The following is a 17,971-nucleotide window of genomic DNA, read 5'->3' on the forward strand; positions in this document are numbered from 1 at the left end:
TCCCTATAAGCCTCCTGAGCAACACAGGATGGCCAGTTGAATTCCTGAACCCTTGCATTGAGCTACCAGATAATAGTTGGATGGGACTGGTTCTGTGGCCCCGGGCTCATGACCCTGCTTGGAAGCTCATCCCCCAACAAAAAATAACCCTGAGCCCTAAAACACCAGAGGATCACTGAACTGTGTAAAATAATAATTATGCCAAAAATTGTGTATATTTTCTTCTCATATTAACATCTACATATAACACGGTAACACTGTCCTCCTGTTGTTCATCGATTTGCTCTATAGAGCGGGCTCAGTAACAAGTCTCCATTTTGAGACTTGTTGTTACTGTGTTTGGCATTGCCGTGTGGGCAAGATACTCTCAGTAGCTTGCTGGGCTCTCCGAGAGGGGTGGAGGAATTGAACCCAGCTCGGCAAGGCTGGCTGCGCGCAAGGCAAACGCCCTACCGCTGTGCTATCGCTCCAGCCCTAACATCTACATATATAAGATTATTTCATTAACCCATCTATGTAATTTCTACTTAAAATATGACTGTAGAAGAGGGAGAAAGCTTGGACACAAGGGAATAGAGGGAGATAAAAATGCACTTGCGTAATGTTGTACATCTCTTCTCAAATATAATTTTTAAATATTATTCATGTATCACAAGTAACATGTATATCAAAGAGTTTACATTAAAAATTGCTTGTTGGAAAAATGTATATATTAAACAGAGATAAGGCATCAGACTAGCCTAAAAAAATACGATTTTGTACAGAGCGTTTCAGGTTCTTACATACATTGATAAAAATTTCTGTTTTCTTTCTGTCTAATTTTATATACCAAAGATGATTGCATCATATTATTAAAAAAGTTTATAAAAAAGGTTTATTTTGGCATTAGTTTAAAAAGAACACTAAGGGGCCAGAGGTATAGTGCAGCAGGTAAGGAATCTGCCTTTCATGTAACGCCCCTAATTTGATCCTCTCCCCCAATCCCATCTCCAACCCCCACCTGCCCGGAAATGCCCGGGCTGAACCCCGAGTGTACTAGAGATCCAGGTTTATCCCAGCACCACATGATCTGCCGAGCAACCCCTAGGAGCAGACCCTCCAAACCAAGCTGGAAGTAGCCCCTGAACACTGCTGGTGTAAACTGCCCAAATAATAAATAAGTAAACAAATGAATGTTAAATTCACGATCACGATCACGATCATCCTGTTGTTTGTCGATTGCCTCTAGCAGGCCCCAGTAACATCGCCTTCGTCCTAGCCCTGAGATTTTAAAAAAGTGCCATATTCAGGGCTCTTTCAGAGTTAGGAGAATGAGACCCATCATTGTTCCTGGTATTTGGCATATTGGATATGCCACGGGGAGTTTGCCGGACTCTGCCGTGTGGGCAGATTACATTCGGTAGCCTGCCAGGTTGTCCAAACTAAGAATGAAATAATAAGAATGAAATAATAAGATATAATAAGAATAATAAGAATGTTAAATTAATATTATTAATATCACAAAGAATTTAGCCTTCGGATAGAAAAGGAATGAGAATTCTAACCAGTTCTCTCCTCATGAACTGTGACTTGGTGCTTTCAACCAGTCTTGCTCAATATTTTTCCAGCCACGGCACCCCTTCCTGTCACGGCCCTTCTTGTGGTCTCCCTGTCTTACAGGTTGGTCTCCTACTCTCCTACTGCGACCCCCTTGGAATATCCTGGAGATGGGCAGTGAGGCCAAATGACCTCCTGTTGCCAAAAAGCTGCTTTAGACTTTTTAAATATATTTCCTAGGTTACAATGCTTTTGAAGTTGAAGTTTACTGTTTCTATTTTAGGATGCTGAATGCTCTCAATTAATCTCTACCCTCACCCTCTTAGGTCAGATAAATGCTTCACTTTTGGTTAACAGTATAAACTGCTGCACCTAAGAAGCTTTGTAAATCATGTATGTTCTCATTTTTAAAAAAGCATAAAAAATATTAAGACTAAGAAGAAGATAATTGCATGTTTTTTTGTGTTTGGTTTTGTTTTGGTGCCAAGGATTCAGCACAGGTCTTATTTGCTTTGTCACTTAGCTGTATTCCCGGTTGAATACAGTTTTTGGTAATTATTAACAAGAATCTTTTGTTTGCCAACAACACTTACATTAATTATTTTGTTTTCCATATATTATTTATAACATGGAAATATGTCAATTTTGTCTCGGTGATTATGTGAAAATTTATTGGCCTCTTACACTGTAACAAGCTACCATTTTTTTCTGATATTTTATTTATCTCATGTCTGGAAATTTGTCATTTGAAACCTATAGAGAAGTGTTGATAGGACGATGTGGTGAGCCGTTGCAGAGATGAGGTGGGTGATTTGGGGTCTTTCTTGTGCCCAACACACTTCTCCTTGGAGTAGAAGAATAAAAGCACAATCATTATCCCTCCCTCCAGAACTTGTCAGCATCATGAAAAGTTGTCCAGGCTTGGAAAGGACTTAGTTAAAAAAAATGAGACTTCTTTCCAAATAGCCAGTCCTTTGTGGTGTAGTTCTGCTATGTTTGTTCTTAAATACGCCTTTCTGACATTATTTGTGTGTCTCTCTTGCTGTAGGGGCGTGCGATTTTTGCCAGTGGCAGTCCTTTTGATCCGGTCACTCTTCCAAACGGACAGACCCTGTATCCTGGCCAAGGCAACAATTCCTATGTGTTTCCTGGAGTTGCTCTTGGTGTTGTGGCATGTGGCTTAAGACATATCCCTGACAAGATTTTCCTCACTACCGCAGAGGTACTGTAAAATCCTTGAAAGCCATGAAATGCTAAATGGGCTCAGAGTTGGTTGGTTGACGGTTCGTTTATCTAGCATCTCCACTCATTGTCTTGGTGTCAAGTCAGAAGGAGGAAAATTCTTGTGTAGCGAAGAATAAGTAAATCATTATTAGGAAGTTCAAACTGAATCACTAATAAAGAATAAATGGGTTTTTTTTTAGTTTTCAAAAGAAAAAAATTTTGATTTCTTAATCACAAAAAGCCTTTCAAAAAACCTTTAATTAAAAATATTGTTCCCTAATTATGCTGAAGTGGCAAGCAGTTCTCCACTGAGAACGTTCCTAATATCCGTGTTTTAAAGACTTGAAATGAAAATCTGATTTGTTATGCCAGGTCTCAGTGCAGCAAACAGAAACCACTCTAGTGCTTTAAGCAGGAAGGAAATTAAAACAAGGAACTGGATGTTTAGCAAAGTCATTTAAGAGGTAAGTGGTGACATTGAGATCATCAAGAAGCTGGTGAGCGTGGTGTAGTAGCACTGCAAGAACAAAGTAGTAGTATCAGGACTATTGTCAAAATAAATCACACCCAGGAGTGGCCGAGATTAGTACCAGGAATTTTGCTCCATAGCTTTGAGGACAGCCGCACATGCTAGGGGAAAAGGCAGCTCAGACAGAGAAGGGAGCACCAAATAAAGGATGTTGGGAGGATCCTCCCAGGGTGGGAGAAGCATGCTGAAAGTAGAATATAGACCAAACATGATTGCCACTCAATGCCTCTTTTGCAAACCACAGCACCCAAAAGGAGAGAGAACAAAAGGAAATGCCCCGCCACAGAGACAGGTTGGGATGGGGGGGATGCGGGTGGGAGGGATACTGGGACCCGTGGTGGTGGGAAATGGGCACTGGTGGAGGGATGGGTGTTTGATCATTGTATAACTGAAACCCAAGCACAAAAATTTGTAAGTCTACAATTGTACCTCATGGTGTCTCACTAATAAAAAAATAAGTAAATAAATTTTTAAAAAATCAGTGAAAAGAAGTCAGTAGTGTGCTCTAGGTTGGACCCTCAGGAGGATCCTCACAACAACTCGGGGTACCTTCCGAGAAGGGAAGTGCTGTTAAGCTAGTGTTGAGGACTGTGGGGGATCAGGAATTTCACCTGATCAAGTTAACAAGTGGGTCAGAATTTCACAGAGGCTGGTAGAAGAGTCGCAGTTCTAGGTCAGAGACCAAGGGCTTTGTCACTCCTGATCCATGAGGCACCCTGAAGCCCAGGTTCCTGAGCCCGGGGAGTGAGGGTCGGGGTCGATGCAGTCATTGGTAGATCGTCATAAAATCGTGGACTTTTGACAGTCAGAATCTGGGTGGGTTGTATGGATGCCAATTTCTGATGCCATCGGAAGGAATATAATCCCATCCCCTTCAGTGCTGACATCCTTCTGTGAGAATAGTTGTTTGAAGTTCTGTTATTTCCTTTTATTCACTGTTTTAAAAGCCTGATGACAGACTTCACGTGAGAGGGGAGGAGGGAAGATAGGACATAAAAGAGGGTAGAGGTGAAGGAGGCAAAAAAATAAGTATGACTGATGTTTCTGTATTCCTTAACTCAAAAAGTCACATTGGACACGATAAGTAAAATGTCTAATTATGTTTCGAGTTGTGCATCAAGGAAGATGGGATTGTCTTTTCCAGTAGACATGTCAGAAGAAATAGGGTTGTGCTCCAGCACCCTCTAGTGACAAATTCATGGGCGAAAAAAAAAAACTAAAAACCTTTCTGAAAATCAAAAACCTTTTTATCCAGAAAAAGTGAAATTCACTACAAAGAAACCTTGAAGAAAATAATATGGTGATATCATAGTGTTACTCACATCGCTGGTGATCTCTCTATCGAAATGCTTTGGCCCTTCCAAAGGGATTTCCTTAGGTCTCTATCCATTCCTGCTTTTAATACGAAATGATCTTTCCCCGCTTGCCCCCACTTGATTTAAAAACCATGGTTCACAGAGTTGCTTATGATGCGTTTGTTACAGGCATTCGACCTTCCAATCCCAGCCCCACCACCAGGACCATCCTGCCACCACTGTCCCGTTTTCCTAGCCGTTCTTCAAGCCCGCCCCCATAGCAGTCACAAAATAATTTACTTTATATTACTTGTTGCCGCCAGATAGCTAATGGAATCATCAAAAAATAAGTAAAAGAAAATTTGTGAAAATTTTTATATGTCACCGTAGGGACGTTCAGTCCTCGTGTGAGGGTTTGCTGAGCTGGTGTTGCTAGTTGACCTTCCGTGTTGATGTTTTTTGTTAATAGAGCTTCTTTTGGCTTCTATGCTACATTACCATGCAATGTGGTGTGCGCCTATGGAAAAGTTAGTGCTGTAGGGTTTGGCATTCAGGGCTGTGAGCTCCAGAAAATCTAGAATATTTGCCAGGGCGGTGGTGCATGTGGGTGTGGTTGCCAGGACTTCCAGATGGTGGGGATGGGGGGAAGTTGCCCACCACTAGACTGAGACGATCTGGCGTTTTCAGTAAAAAAAAAACTCTAGTGTATCTGAAATTTCCAGCAGTTTGGCATCTCTGTAGAGCTCAGCCTTGAGGCAGTGGTCTGGCTGTAGGCATGGTGGCAGCTATTGGGTGTGAGTGTGGCTGCCAGGCTTCAGGCGGGAAGGTGCCCCGGGCCCAAGATCCCCCTGGAGGTCTCAGCTGGGACTTCTGAGAAATTATATACAAGAATTTTTTGTGGCTCTCATTTGAGAGTTAATTATGAGTCTCTGAGGCAGGGCCGACAAATTAACCTAAATGGCAGTGGTGGTGGAATGTCTATTGGTTTTCTTTGTTTTTCTTTGTCTCCGTTTCATATCCCTCTTAACTAAGAAACTTTTTCTAACTCCTTCTGCCCCCCCCCCCCCCTTTTTTTGGTCAGGATCCAATCTAAAGTCCCACATGTCTGAGACATGTGCTACATCCCCGGGCTTTCATCTTATATGTCTTCATTGTTTTCACTTCAACGATGCTTCCATTATTTTCACACTAGTAGTGATCGACTCTGGTTCTCTGTTCTTATCTTTTCTCTTACCTTCAGTTACCTGATAGATACTTCACCAGAGATAATTTTCCCTTAATCAAGATTGCAAAGCCCTCTCTCTCAGCTTCCTTCTCCCTACTGGAAATACTTACACTTCAACTAGTAATCCCCTAATTGAAGTTAAGTATAAGCGTAAGCCCTTCCTAGGTAGGCACTGAAATTTAGACTCTTCACATTCATTTCGTGCTTTCTTATCCCAGAACCTTCAAACACACCATACACATGTGTAACTTCTGATTGCCTGCAGAGGTTTGTGAATCATTCTACATGTTTATGCCTACTCTTCTAGACACTGAAGACACACCTCATCTTGAATCCTTTTATTACTCATGTTTCTCAGCGTGGTCTTTCTCTTTAGCTGTGGCTACGTGTCAGATGTTATCTTACTTCTGGTCGTTCTGTTCTCTTGAGTTATATGTGTTAAAGAATCGTGTTGCCTTATAATTATCTGTAAATTATCTGTTGTAAAGTCATAGTAACACGCAGACAATGCTAAGGCACAAAGCAGAAACTTGCATTAAGTTACATTTTGGAACTAGAAACTTCACAGGTTAGCAGCAATCCTAAAGACTATTTCTTAATATTTTTTACATTACAAAGAAATTTTCTTTCTTTTTTAAATTTATTTATTGAATCACTGTGGAAACAGTCACAAAGCCTTACAGTTCAAGTCTCAGTCAGTCATACAGTGATCAAACACCCCTCCCTTCACTAGTGCACATTTTCCACCACCAAGAACCCCAGTATACCCCCACCCACCTACCCCTCGCCTGTGTGGCATATTTCCACTTCTCTCTCTCTTTCTTTCTTTCTCTCTCTCTCTCTCTCTCTCTCTCTCTCTCTCTCTCTCTCTCTTCGTTGATCACATTCAATATTATGACAAAAGACCCAACATTGTTATTTGGAACTTTCCCCAGCATTCAGACCTGCCACAAAGGTTATCATTAGATAATTTGTTTTCTGTTGCTGAGTATGAAGAGCATATGATGTCGTGTGGCCACAATAGCGGCCACGCGAATTTGGATTTCTGATATTTTAGTGATAAACCTAGAGGGATTACTGCCAGAAGCCCCTGGGTTCCGAGATTGGTATGTGTGCCTTTGGGTTCATGGTCGGTCAGAAGCTGGAGGAGGCATTTGAGGGTGGCAACCCGGAGCATTGTCATGGCAGGGAGCAGGGCCGATTCCATTCCCCATCCCATGAAGCCCCACATGCCTCGTCAATGCAGTCTCATACCTGGATGTTCATTAGGCTCTAAAAGATGCAGGCCACCATGCCACTGCCCCAAAGGGCGACAGGCGGAGGGACAGACACCCTTCCCCTCCCAGGGTGGCATAGCACCATAGTTAAATACACAGTCCAGATGCATTTCGGTTGGGCATTATATTTTGCTCAGATTTTCCCATCACCATTCAAGCCTGTTTTTCAGGGCCAAATGCTAGGTCATTTACTTTCCATTGATCACTTTGCATATCAGGAAATGTCCTGGCTCGGAAAATAGTCCTGGTACCCGCATGCCAGAGCCATGCTTGTAGAAGCTCATGGTCACCAGGATTCCATCTGGAGAAGGTGGGGAGACAGCACCTGCCCCATCTGGGTCCTCCTGGTGATATTGGCTCTGGATGGTGCAGGGAGAATTCTACGGGAATTGTGGAGCCCTCCAGCCGGTTTTCTTCTTCTCTGCGGTGTGCTATAAGATGGCGCTGGGGGCGGGTTGCGGGCATGACTTCTGGAATCAGAGGTTTCCTGGGAGCCGGGGCAGCCCCGTTATTGTTCGGAAAATAGTCCTGTTGCCCACATGCCAGAGCCATGATTGTAGAAGCTCATGGTCACCGGGATTCCGTTTGGAGAAGGCGGGGAGACAGCACCACAGGAAATTTTCAGCCTTCCTTTAACTCTGTTCTGTCGTTTGGGCTTTGATAAGCATATCCAAAGCTGTCCCTTGTTGAGCCGACCTGACTTTGTGCCTTATTTGTTGTAGGAGGTAATAATTTTTAGCCAACTTAAGCTAGAATTTATTTCTTCTTCCTGTGCAGCATAAGAGGCCCTTACTAACAGACAGGAAGAGGCATATTTTCTTGCACAGGTGTCTCTTTGAGGAGAATGAGTGTAGGTAGGCTCTAGAAACCCTTCCTTGCTTCTTTCAAGGAAGGCATTCTTCTTTGGAGGTGTTGGAAATTGGAAGGGAGGAAGGAAGGAAGGAAGGAAGGAAGGAAGGAAGGATGGGTAGAGAGTAGGACAAACATCTCTTTGACGAACCCAATTGTTTCTTTTTTAAAAATTCAGGTATGATTGACATACAAAAATATGTATTTAATTATACAATTTGATGGGGTTGGAGATAACTTTATGTCTTTATAGCCATCACCTATGTCATATGCATTTGATAGTTTGTTCCCCTTTGTAATTTGTTAAAAACTCAAAACATTTGTCCCCACCCTCTTTATTATTGTGTGTGTGATTATTGTGTATGAGCAGTGGGAGATAAGATCTACCATACAATCTTCCCTCTTAGCATACCTGGAAGTTTATTGAAGCTTATACTATTTGATTTAGAAATAGGGACTGGTTTGGGAATAGCAGATTCTGAAGCTAGTTCTGTGATTCGGATAATCTAGACTTTCTGTCAAATTCAAATTCTATTTGCAATAAAATAGGTTTCTCACCCTCTTGTTTTACCTTTAGTTCAAGGTTATGAGAGCTTGGGATAATGACATGGCCAATCTTGGGTAACTTTTCTCTTCTCTCAGTGGTACTTTTCATCATTTCTGTCATTCTCCTTTGCCTACCTTCTCTTCTTTCTGTTCCTCTACTGTGTCAGATATGAATGCTGTGCACATTTCATGATGCAGACTGAAAAGAAACTACTCTAAAAGGAAACCCAGATTCCTTTCCTGTCTTTTTCACTCATTATGCAATCCTACCTAATAACCAAACTTCCCTGGGCTCAGTTTTTCCTTTGATAAAGTTGGAGGTGAAATTAAATGATCACTGATCTGCATTCTGTTTAGGATGTCTTATATGACCACTCACGTAATTATCTTCATGATTACCACATTATGTGATGGTGAGTATAAACATTTGCATCTTTTTTTTTTAAAGGTCATAGCTCAACAAGTATCCGATAAACACTTGCAAGAGGGCCGGCTTTACCCTCCTCTGAACACCATTAGAGATGTTTCTCTGAAAATCGCATTAAAGGTAAAACCACTTTTGTTCAAGCCTCATTGTTTTTCTTTGCTTCTATTGCTGTATGTGTGTCTTTTCAGGTACTACAGCACCACTGTCTTGAAATGTGTGTCTGTATTCAGAAGAAGCCAGGGGCCGGAGCGATAGTACAGTGGGGAGGGCCTTTGCCTTGAACACAGCCAACCTGATCCCAGGCATCCCATATGGTCCTCCCGCCAGGAGTAATTCCTGAGTGCAGAGCCAGGAGTAACCCCTGAGCATTGCCGGGTGTGACCCAAAGAGCCAAAAAAAAAAAAAAGAATATGCTAAAGAATTAACCACAACACCTCAGCAGAATTTAGGAACATTATTTTATTTTAGTTTAATTTAGTTTGGGTGCCATACTCAGCACTGTTCAATTCTTATTCCTGGCTCTGTGCTCAGAAGGTCCTATACGGTGCCAGAGATTGAACTGGGTTTGGCTCTGTGCAAGACAAGTGCACTATTCTTTCTCTCCGGTCCCAAGGAACTACTTTTAATTCTTATAGAGGGATGAAAAAAGTTGAGAAGAATCATTTAGTTTGCTATAATTTATTTTTTTTATGTAGGAGTACTGCTATTTATTCAACCACTGATTAGGCTGATTGAATTTAATTTGCTATAATTTTTGTTATAATTTAAATCATTAGGGTTTTCTATCACCTATATATTCCAATTTGACTTATTTTTGCTTGTTTTCTATATGACATTTGTAATAGTCATTAAAATATTAAAATTTTGATACAGAGAGGATAACACAATGATATATAGTATTCAGCCTTACTAGATTATAATAACCTACTCTTCTAAAGAAAAACTGTGAGAATATGTTTTCTTTAAAAAAAAAGAATTAAGGCATAAATACAATCATATAGGTACAGGTAAGGTTAGGAAAAGAGTAGGAATATCATGGCAACCTATTGTAAAAGGACACATTAGACTGAGGATTCCTCTATCTGAGAAATAGAGTGATGATTTTGACACAAAGAAGACTTAGAGACAAGAGTGTGTTTGTCTCTAGAAAGGAGCATTTAAATTGGAGTCCATCTAATCAGGAAACTCAGGGAGATATTAGGTATTTGTAGGATGCTGTTGTTATAATAGGAATTGTCAAAAGTGCCAAGTCTTAGTTTATACATTAAAATTTTGAAGCATAGGGGCTGGAGTGATAGCACAGAGGGTAGGGTGTTTGCCTTGCACACAGCCAGCCCGGGTTCGATTCCCAGCATCCCATATGGTCCCCTGAGCACCATCAGGAGTAATTCCTGAGTGCAGAGTCAGAAGTAACCCCTGAGCATTGCTGGGTGTGACCCAAAAAGCAAAAAAAAAATTTTTTTTTGAAGCGGATTAAAAATGCTCACCAGTTCATTTACTCATGAAAATAACTGAAATTCTTTTATTTCTAGATTGTGCAGGATGCCTACAAAGAAAAGACAGCCACGGTCTATCCTGAGCCACACAACAAAGAAGAGTATGTCCGCTCTCAGATGTATAACACTGATTATGACCAGATTCTACCTGACTGCTATTCGTGGCCTGCTGCATCTCAGAAAATACAGACCAAACTTCACTAGTAGTGTAGTAGCTAACAGTTCTCACTCCATTAATGAGTTCCTGGAGTCTTTGATAATTTAAAAAAAATTGGAATCTTTTATAATGATTCATAATATGCTAGGAAAATTTTACTTTAACATCCTATTTATGAAAAAATATTAATATACTTTCAGGTGAACATCACACTAAACAATTATGCTTTATTTACTTTCTAGTTATTTATGGTTTCTATCTTAATTATTTTACCTTGGTGGTCTATAAATGCTATTGTACTTAAAACGGAAAAACTCATTGTTTTTACGTAGGGAACTAATGGGAAGTCTAAAATTTTAATAAATTGATATGATCAACATTAAAGCCCATAACTCTTTCGTTGACAATTTTTTAAACTTAATCACTTCACTTAATCACTTAACTTCCCGTTAGTCATCGATTTGCTCGAGCGGGCGCCAGTAACGTCTCCATTTGTCCCTGTCGCGTGCTAATGTAGCCCAATGGCATCTGTTCGCTCCGGGAACATGAAGAGCCTCAAACCGATCGGTCATGATCTTGACGAAGAAGTCTGACCATCTGGAAGGTGGGCGGCCACGCAGTCTTTTGACATCCCGTGGAATCCAGTCAGTAACAGCTCTAGTCCAACGGTCGTCTTTAAATCTCATTACGTGACCAGACTACTTGAAAAAATAAGGCAAACGCCATAGCACAGCAGTAGGGCGTTTGCCTTGCACGCAGCCACCCAGCCAAGCTGGGTTCGATTCCTCCGCCCCTCTCAGAGAGCCCGGCAAGCTACCGAGAGTATCTCGCCCACACGGCAGAGCCTGGCAAGCTCCCCATGACGTATTCGATATGCCAGACACAGTAACAACAAAGTCTCCAATGGAGACATTACTGGGCCCGCTCGAGCAAATCGATGAACAACGGGAGGAGGGTGACAGTGATTAATATCTATATATTTATTTAAAAAACTAAAGGTGCTGGAGCGATAGCACAGCGGTAGGGCGTTTGCCTTGCACGCAGCCAACATGGCTGACCCGAGTTCGATTCCTCCGCCCCTCTCGGAGAGCCCGGCAAGCTACCGAGAGTATTCGATATGCCAGACACAGTAACAACAAAGTCTCCAATGGAGACGTTACTGGGCCCACTCGAGCAAATTTAGAGCAAGATGTGTTGTAATAAAACGAATTCAGAGAAAATTTTAGAACTACTTCTGATTTTTTTTATCAGAAATCTTGATATTGGAAATAAGGAATTCTAATCACCATCAGTGGTTATAGTCCAGAAATTAATGAGATTCAAGTTTAAGATAAGGTAAAGGTAAAGGCCCTCCCGTTGATCGTCGATTTGCTCGAGCGGGCCCAGTAACGTCTCCATTGGAGACTTTGTTGTTACTGTGTCTGGCATATCGAATACGTCACGGGGAGCTTGCCAGGCTCTGCCGTGCGGGCGAGATACTCTCGGGAGCTTGCCGGGCTCTCCGAGAGGGGCGGAGGAATCGAACTCGGGTCGGCCATGTTGGCTGCGTGCAAGGCAGACGCCCTACTGCTGTGCTATCGCTCCAGCCCAAGTTTAGAAATTAATAATGAACTAGTCAGTAGAGGTAATTTTAAGTCTTTCAGCTTAGGTTCAATAACATTTGCAATTTGGAGAATTATGTGGAGAAGTTTTTTGCTTTTAAAGTTATGCTTTTAGAGTTTAAGATGTTCAAGATGAAATGTATGATAAAATGACCTTTTTGAGAGGTGGAGGATTTGGACTACACTATTCCTGGCACTTGTAGACAAAACATGGTACTGAGGATGGTACTAGGGATTGAACTGGGGTCAGCTGCAGGAGAGCCAAGTACCACGATCCCTGTATAATCTCTCCAGCACCAGCATAAAGTGGTTTTCTAGAAAGTTGAAGATCATCTCAATTGTCTTCGGTGGGAATAGCAATGGTGGGTATTTCTGAAGGGAACATGGAGTAAAACAATCTTCTGGATATTCATTTCATTTCATTTCATCATCCTGTTATTCGTCGATTGCCTCGAGCAGGCCCCAGTAACGTCTTTCATCCTAGCCCTGAGATTATATTCAAGGCTCTTTAGGAGAATGAGACCCATCATTGTTACTGGTATTTGGCATATTTGGTATGCCACGGGGAGTTTGCCAGACTCTGCCCTGTGGGCAGGCTACATTCCATAGCCTGCCAGTTTGTCCAAAGTAGGAATGAGATAATAAGATGTCATAAAAAGATGTCCTGATAAGATGTTAAGGTTCCGGGATCTGGATGTTATAGTCTCTGAGTCTTGGCCGCTGATGGGATTACACGGCGCCAGGGGGCCATGTGGTGGGTGTGACCCCCGCCTACTGGAATTTGGAGGATCTGGGTGGAAGATGCTCGACTCCAATCCGAGTAGGCTTGGAGATCTCGGCCCCGGGACCCGCGTGGCTTTGTCCCTCTGCCAGTACCTTCATGTGTGCGGAGATATAGCTATTTTAAAAAAGACCCCGGATGCCTACTTTTGTCTGTTTTTGTGTTGTTTCAAGGCTTTTACTCAATTGTATTTGCTTCTGCAAAAGAGTTATTAAAGCACAGGAAAACACAAGTAATCTTATAAAATATATATTTTTAAAAAATACTGGTTTTTTGCATTTTAAGATAACAATGCTGGATCTTGTTATATAGCAGTATATAATGGCCTGTTAAAATATTCTTATAATTGCTCATTTCAGTGTGAATTTCATTTCTCTATTTCATGTTTCATCTCTTACTTGAGTGAACTACTTCCTTGTCTGTAGAGAAAAATTGTGAAACCGGCATCATATGATGACTAGCATCATATGGTTACATTAAATTATGATATTTAATGTAATCTCCCAATCCCCTAAGGAGAAGCTATTACAAATAACTTGTCAAATTTGGACAAGTAAGTGTTGTATAAGAGTTAATAAGTGAAGGAAATGGGCTGTTTATGTTTGTTCATAATCTAATACAGTCCACCAGTGGTGCTCAGGGCTTACTCCTGATTCTGTGCTCAAGAATAACTCCCGGCAGACTCAGAGGACTATATGGGATGCTAGGTATCAAGCTTGAGGTAGCCACATGCAAGGCAAGTGCTCTCTATTCTCTGTACTATTACGCCAGCCCCCAGAAAAATGTTTCATAACCCTTTTCTGGCTGTGATTCCTTCTGACCTGTTTCCTTCCTATGGGCCCCTCTCTACTGTTTGGTCCCCTCATCTCATTCTGTGTGTCCCCTTGTCCCCCTTCCCCCACCATTTATGTGATTTTTGCCTGTGCCCCCCTTGGAAAGTCTTGGGGGAACATTCGTAAGTCCCCCTGCTGGTCTAGAACACAAGTGTCCAGTAACAAAAGTTCTGAGCCTCATATGTAACTTCGAATAGCCTCATAAAAAGAATAAGAGGAAGTCACGTTAACAGTATATTTTAGTTAAAACAGTATCTGAAATGTGAATCTCAATATGTAACCCATATGCAATTATTAACAAGGTACTGCTTTTACTTTTTATATTTAGCTTTTCCAAATGCACATATTCTCATCACATTGTCATGAGAACACATAGAACAGTGGAACAGCATAGAAATTCACAGGTCCTCAACCATCCAAATATATGGGTTTCAAAGGTAGCACAAAAATCACTAAAGAATAGTGTTTAGTAAAAGTATTGAGAAAACTGGATTAAATACCACATGGAGAAAAATATAAAGAATTTACCTTCCACTGTGTAAAAACGTCAACCAGATTTGAATAGTAAAAATATGAGCACTGTATAAGCACTGTATAAGCATTGTCTCCCGTTGTTCATCGATTTGCTCGAGTGGGCACCAGTAATATCTTACAACAAATTGTGAGACTTGCTGTTACTGTTTTTGGCATATCGAATACATGACGGGGAGCTGGCCAGGCTTTGCCGTGTGGATGAGATACTCTAGGTAGCTTGACAGGCTCTCTGAGAGGGGTGGAGGAATTGAACCCAGGTCAGCCACGTCCAAGGCCTTACCCGCTATGCTATTGCTCCAGCCCAGTAAAAATATAAAGTTCATAAAAATTAATGTAGCAAGATATCTTTGGGACCTCTGAAACACAATTATGAAATAAGAAAACAGATGGAATGCAGTACCTATTGACGGTAAGCTTTTAGCTTATAAAGCCTTCAGAATAAAACCTAAGTTGGCTGCCATAAAACTGTGATAGGTAAAGGATTTCAGGACTGTTGGATAGAGTTGTCACTTTTAGAGAGATAGACTAACAGAGAATTTAGGTTAAGTGATTGTCTTTTTTTTTTCTGTTTTTGTATGAATAACTGATATTTTATTTTTTATAAGTAGCAGTATTTTTTGTTTTTTTTTAGTTGAATAAGATATTTTATATAAATAATTTTTTAATTTTTTCATTAGCGAAACACCTTCAGGTACAGTTGTAGACTTACAAATTTTTGAGCTTGGGTTTCAATTATACAATGATCAGATACCCATCCCTCCACCAGTGCCCATTTTCCACCACCATTGATAATATCCCTCCCACCCCCATCCCCCCCATCCCATCCTGCCTCTGTGGCAGGGCATTCCCTTTTGTTCGCTCTCTCCTTTTGGGTGTTGTGGTCTGCAAAAGAGGCATTGAGTGGCAAACATGTTCAGTCCATAGTCTACTTTCGACATGCATCTCCCCTCCTGGGAGGATCCTCCAAACACCCTTTATTTGGTGCTCCCTTCTCTATCTGAGCTGCCTTTTCCCCTAGCATGTGTGGCTGGCCTCCAAGCTATGGAGCAAAATTCCTGGTACTAATCTCAGCCAGTCTTGGGTGTTAGTCTCCTATTTTGTTACTTTATGTTCCCCAGATGAATGCAATCTTTCTATGTCTGTCCCTCTCTTTCTGACTCGTTTCGCTTAGCATAATACTTTCCATGTTGTACCACTTGTATGTAAATTTCATGACTTCATCTTTTCTTGTTATTCGTCGATTGCCTCAAGCAGGCCCCAGTAATGTCTCCTTCGTCGTAGCCCTGAGATTTTTTTTTAAAAAGTGCCATATTCAAGGCTCTTTCAGAGTTAGGAGAATGAGACCCTTCATTGTTACTGGTATTTGGCATATTGAGTACTCCACGGGGAGTTTGCCAGACTCTTCCGTGTGGGCCAGTTACATTCGGTAGCCTGCCAGTTTGTCCAAAGTAGGAATGAGATGAACAAAGGCAGGGCAGTGACAGTGACAGTGACAATGTTAATTCTCCCTATCCATGAACAGGGGATATTTTTCCATTTCCTCGTGTCCTCTTTTATTTCCTGAATTAGAGTTTTGTAGTTTTCTTTGTACATGTCCTTTACTTCCTTAGTTAAGCTGATTCCTTGGTACTTTATTTTCTGGAGCACAGTTGTGAACGGGATTGTTTTCTTCATGCCACTTTTTTCTCTCTCACTATTTGCGTATAGGAAAGGCATGGACTTTTGGGTATTGATTTTATAGCCTGTAACATTACTATACAAGTCTATTGTTTCTAGGAGTTTCTTGGTAGAGGTTTTTGGGTTCTCTAAGTATAATATCATATCATCTGCAAATAGTGAGAGCTTGATTTCTTCCTTTCCTACCTGGATGCCCTTAATATCTTTTTCTTGCCTAATCGCTATTGCAAGTACTTCCAGTACTATATTGAACAGTAGTGGAGAGAGTGGGCATCCTTGTCTTGTCCCTGATATTAGGGGGAAGGCTCTCAGTTTTTTCCCATTGAGGATGATGCTTGCTGTAGGCTTATGGTAGATGGCTTTAACTATATTGAGGAAATTCCCCTCTATCCCCATTTTGGTGAGGGTTTTCATCACAAACAGGTGTTGGATCTTGTCAAATGCTTTCTCTGTATCTATTGATATGATCATATAATGTTTATCTTTTCTTTGTTGATATGATGGATTATGTTGATTGATTTCAGAATGTTAAACCATCCTTGCATCCTCGGGATGAATCCCACTTGGTCATGGTGTATGATCTTTTTGATGAGTTATTAAATTCTATTTGCTAGTATTTTGTTGAGAATGTTCACATCCGTGTTCATCAGGGATATCGGCCTGTAGTTTTCTTTTCTTGTGGTGTCTTTGTTTCCTTTTGGTATTAGAGAGATATGGGCTTCATAGAAACTGGGAGAGTTTTTGTTTTTTCAATTTCCTGGAAAAGCTTGAGAACTGGCAGTAGGTCGTTTTCAAATGTTTGGAAAAATTTGCTAGTGAATCCCTCTGGACCTGGGCTTTTGTTTTTGGGAAGACTTTTGATTACAGTTTCAACTTCCTTGATGTTAATAGGTTTATTCAGGTACTCTAGATCTTCTTGATTCAGCTTTGGGAGATGATAGGAATCCAGGAATTTATCCATTTCTTCTAGGTTTTCTTGTTTCGTGGCATACAGACTTTCTAAGTATTCTCTGATGATCTTTTGAATTTCTTTGGTTTCTGTTGTGATATCCCCATTCTTATTTCTGATTCGATTTATTAGGGTTCTCTCTCTCTATTTCTTTGTGAGTGTTGCTAGTGGTTTATATATCTTGTTTATTCTCTCGAAGAACCAGCTCTTGGTTTCATTGATCTTTTGGATTGTTTCTTTGGTTTCCATGTCATTGATTTCTGCTCTAAGTTTTATGATCTCTTTCCTTGTGTCTGATTTGGGCTCCTTCTGTTGATCGTTTTCTAAGATTTTGAGCTGTGAAGTCAAGTTGTTTATGTGCATCCTTTCTTCTGTCCTGACATATGCTTACAGAGCTATAAATTTTCCCCTAAATACGGCTTTAGCTGCATCCCATAAGTTCTGGTAGCTTGTTATGGAGTTTTGTGTCATCTTTCTGTAAGGGTTTGTTGTGCTTGTAGGGTTTGTCTTGTCTTATATAGCCCCTTTAGCCTTTTTTAGGTTTGGATTTGAGTCTATAAAGTTCCTGAGCTGCTGTTTATCTAGAAAATAGTGTATTGTTCCTTTGATTTTGAGTGAGAGTTTAGGTGGATAGAGTATTCTTGGTGAAGCATTCATTTCAGTGCATTTTTTCCACTATATGCTGCCATTGCCTTCAGGCTTGGAGGGTTTCCTCTGATAGGTCTGCTGTGAATCTAAGGGATGCTCCTTTGTATGTGATTTCCTTCTTTGACCTTATTGCTTGCAGTATTGTGTCTCTATCGGCAGCATTGATCATTCTAATTATGATATGTCTTGGAGTGTTTTTGTTAGGGTCTCTTTTAGCTGGCACCCTTCAGGCTCCTTGAACCTGAATGGCATCATTGTCGAGCTCTGGGAGTTTTTCAGCAGTGATTTGTTTAACCGTGGAGTTTTCATTGGGATTGTTTTCCTGAGCTTCTGGTACTACAATGATTCTAATGTTGTTCCTCTTGGAATCATCTCCTAGGACTCTGA

The 17,971-nt window shown here is 41.0% G+C and overlaps 1 protein-coding gene across 1 annotated transcript in view; it reads left to right on the top strand.

Moving 5' to 3' along the window:
• Nucleotides 1-10,953, top strand: part of ME1 (malic enzyme 1) — a 125,585-nt gene extending 114,632 nt beyond the window's left edge. Inside the window, exons 12-14 of the mRNA XM_056110023.1 lie at nt 2,585-2,758; nt 8,930-9,028; nt 10,441-10,953. Of these exons, the coding sequence (XP_055965998.1) occupies nt 2,585-2,758; nt 8,930-9,028; nt 10,441-10,608 (441 nt within the window). The 3' untranslated portion in view covers nt 10,609-10,953. The remainder of the gene's footprint in view (nt 1-2,584; nt 2,759-8,929; nt 9,029-10,440) is intronic.
• The last annotated feature ends 7,018 nt before the right edge of the window (nt 10,954-17,971 follow it).

The sequence above is a fragment of the Sorex fumeus genome, unplaced genomic scaffold (genome assembly GCF_029834395.1).
Source record: "Sorex fumeus unplaced genomic scaffold, SorFum_2.1 ptg000008l, whole genome shotgun sequence".
NCBI classification, from domain to species: domain Eukaryota; kingdom Metazoa; phylum Chordata; class Mammalia; order Eulipotyphla; family Soricidae; genus Sorex; species Sorex fumeus.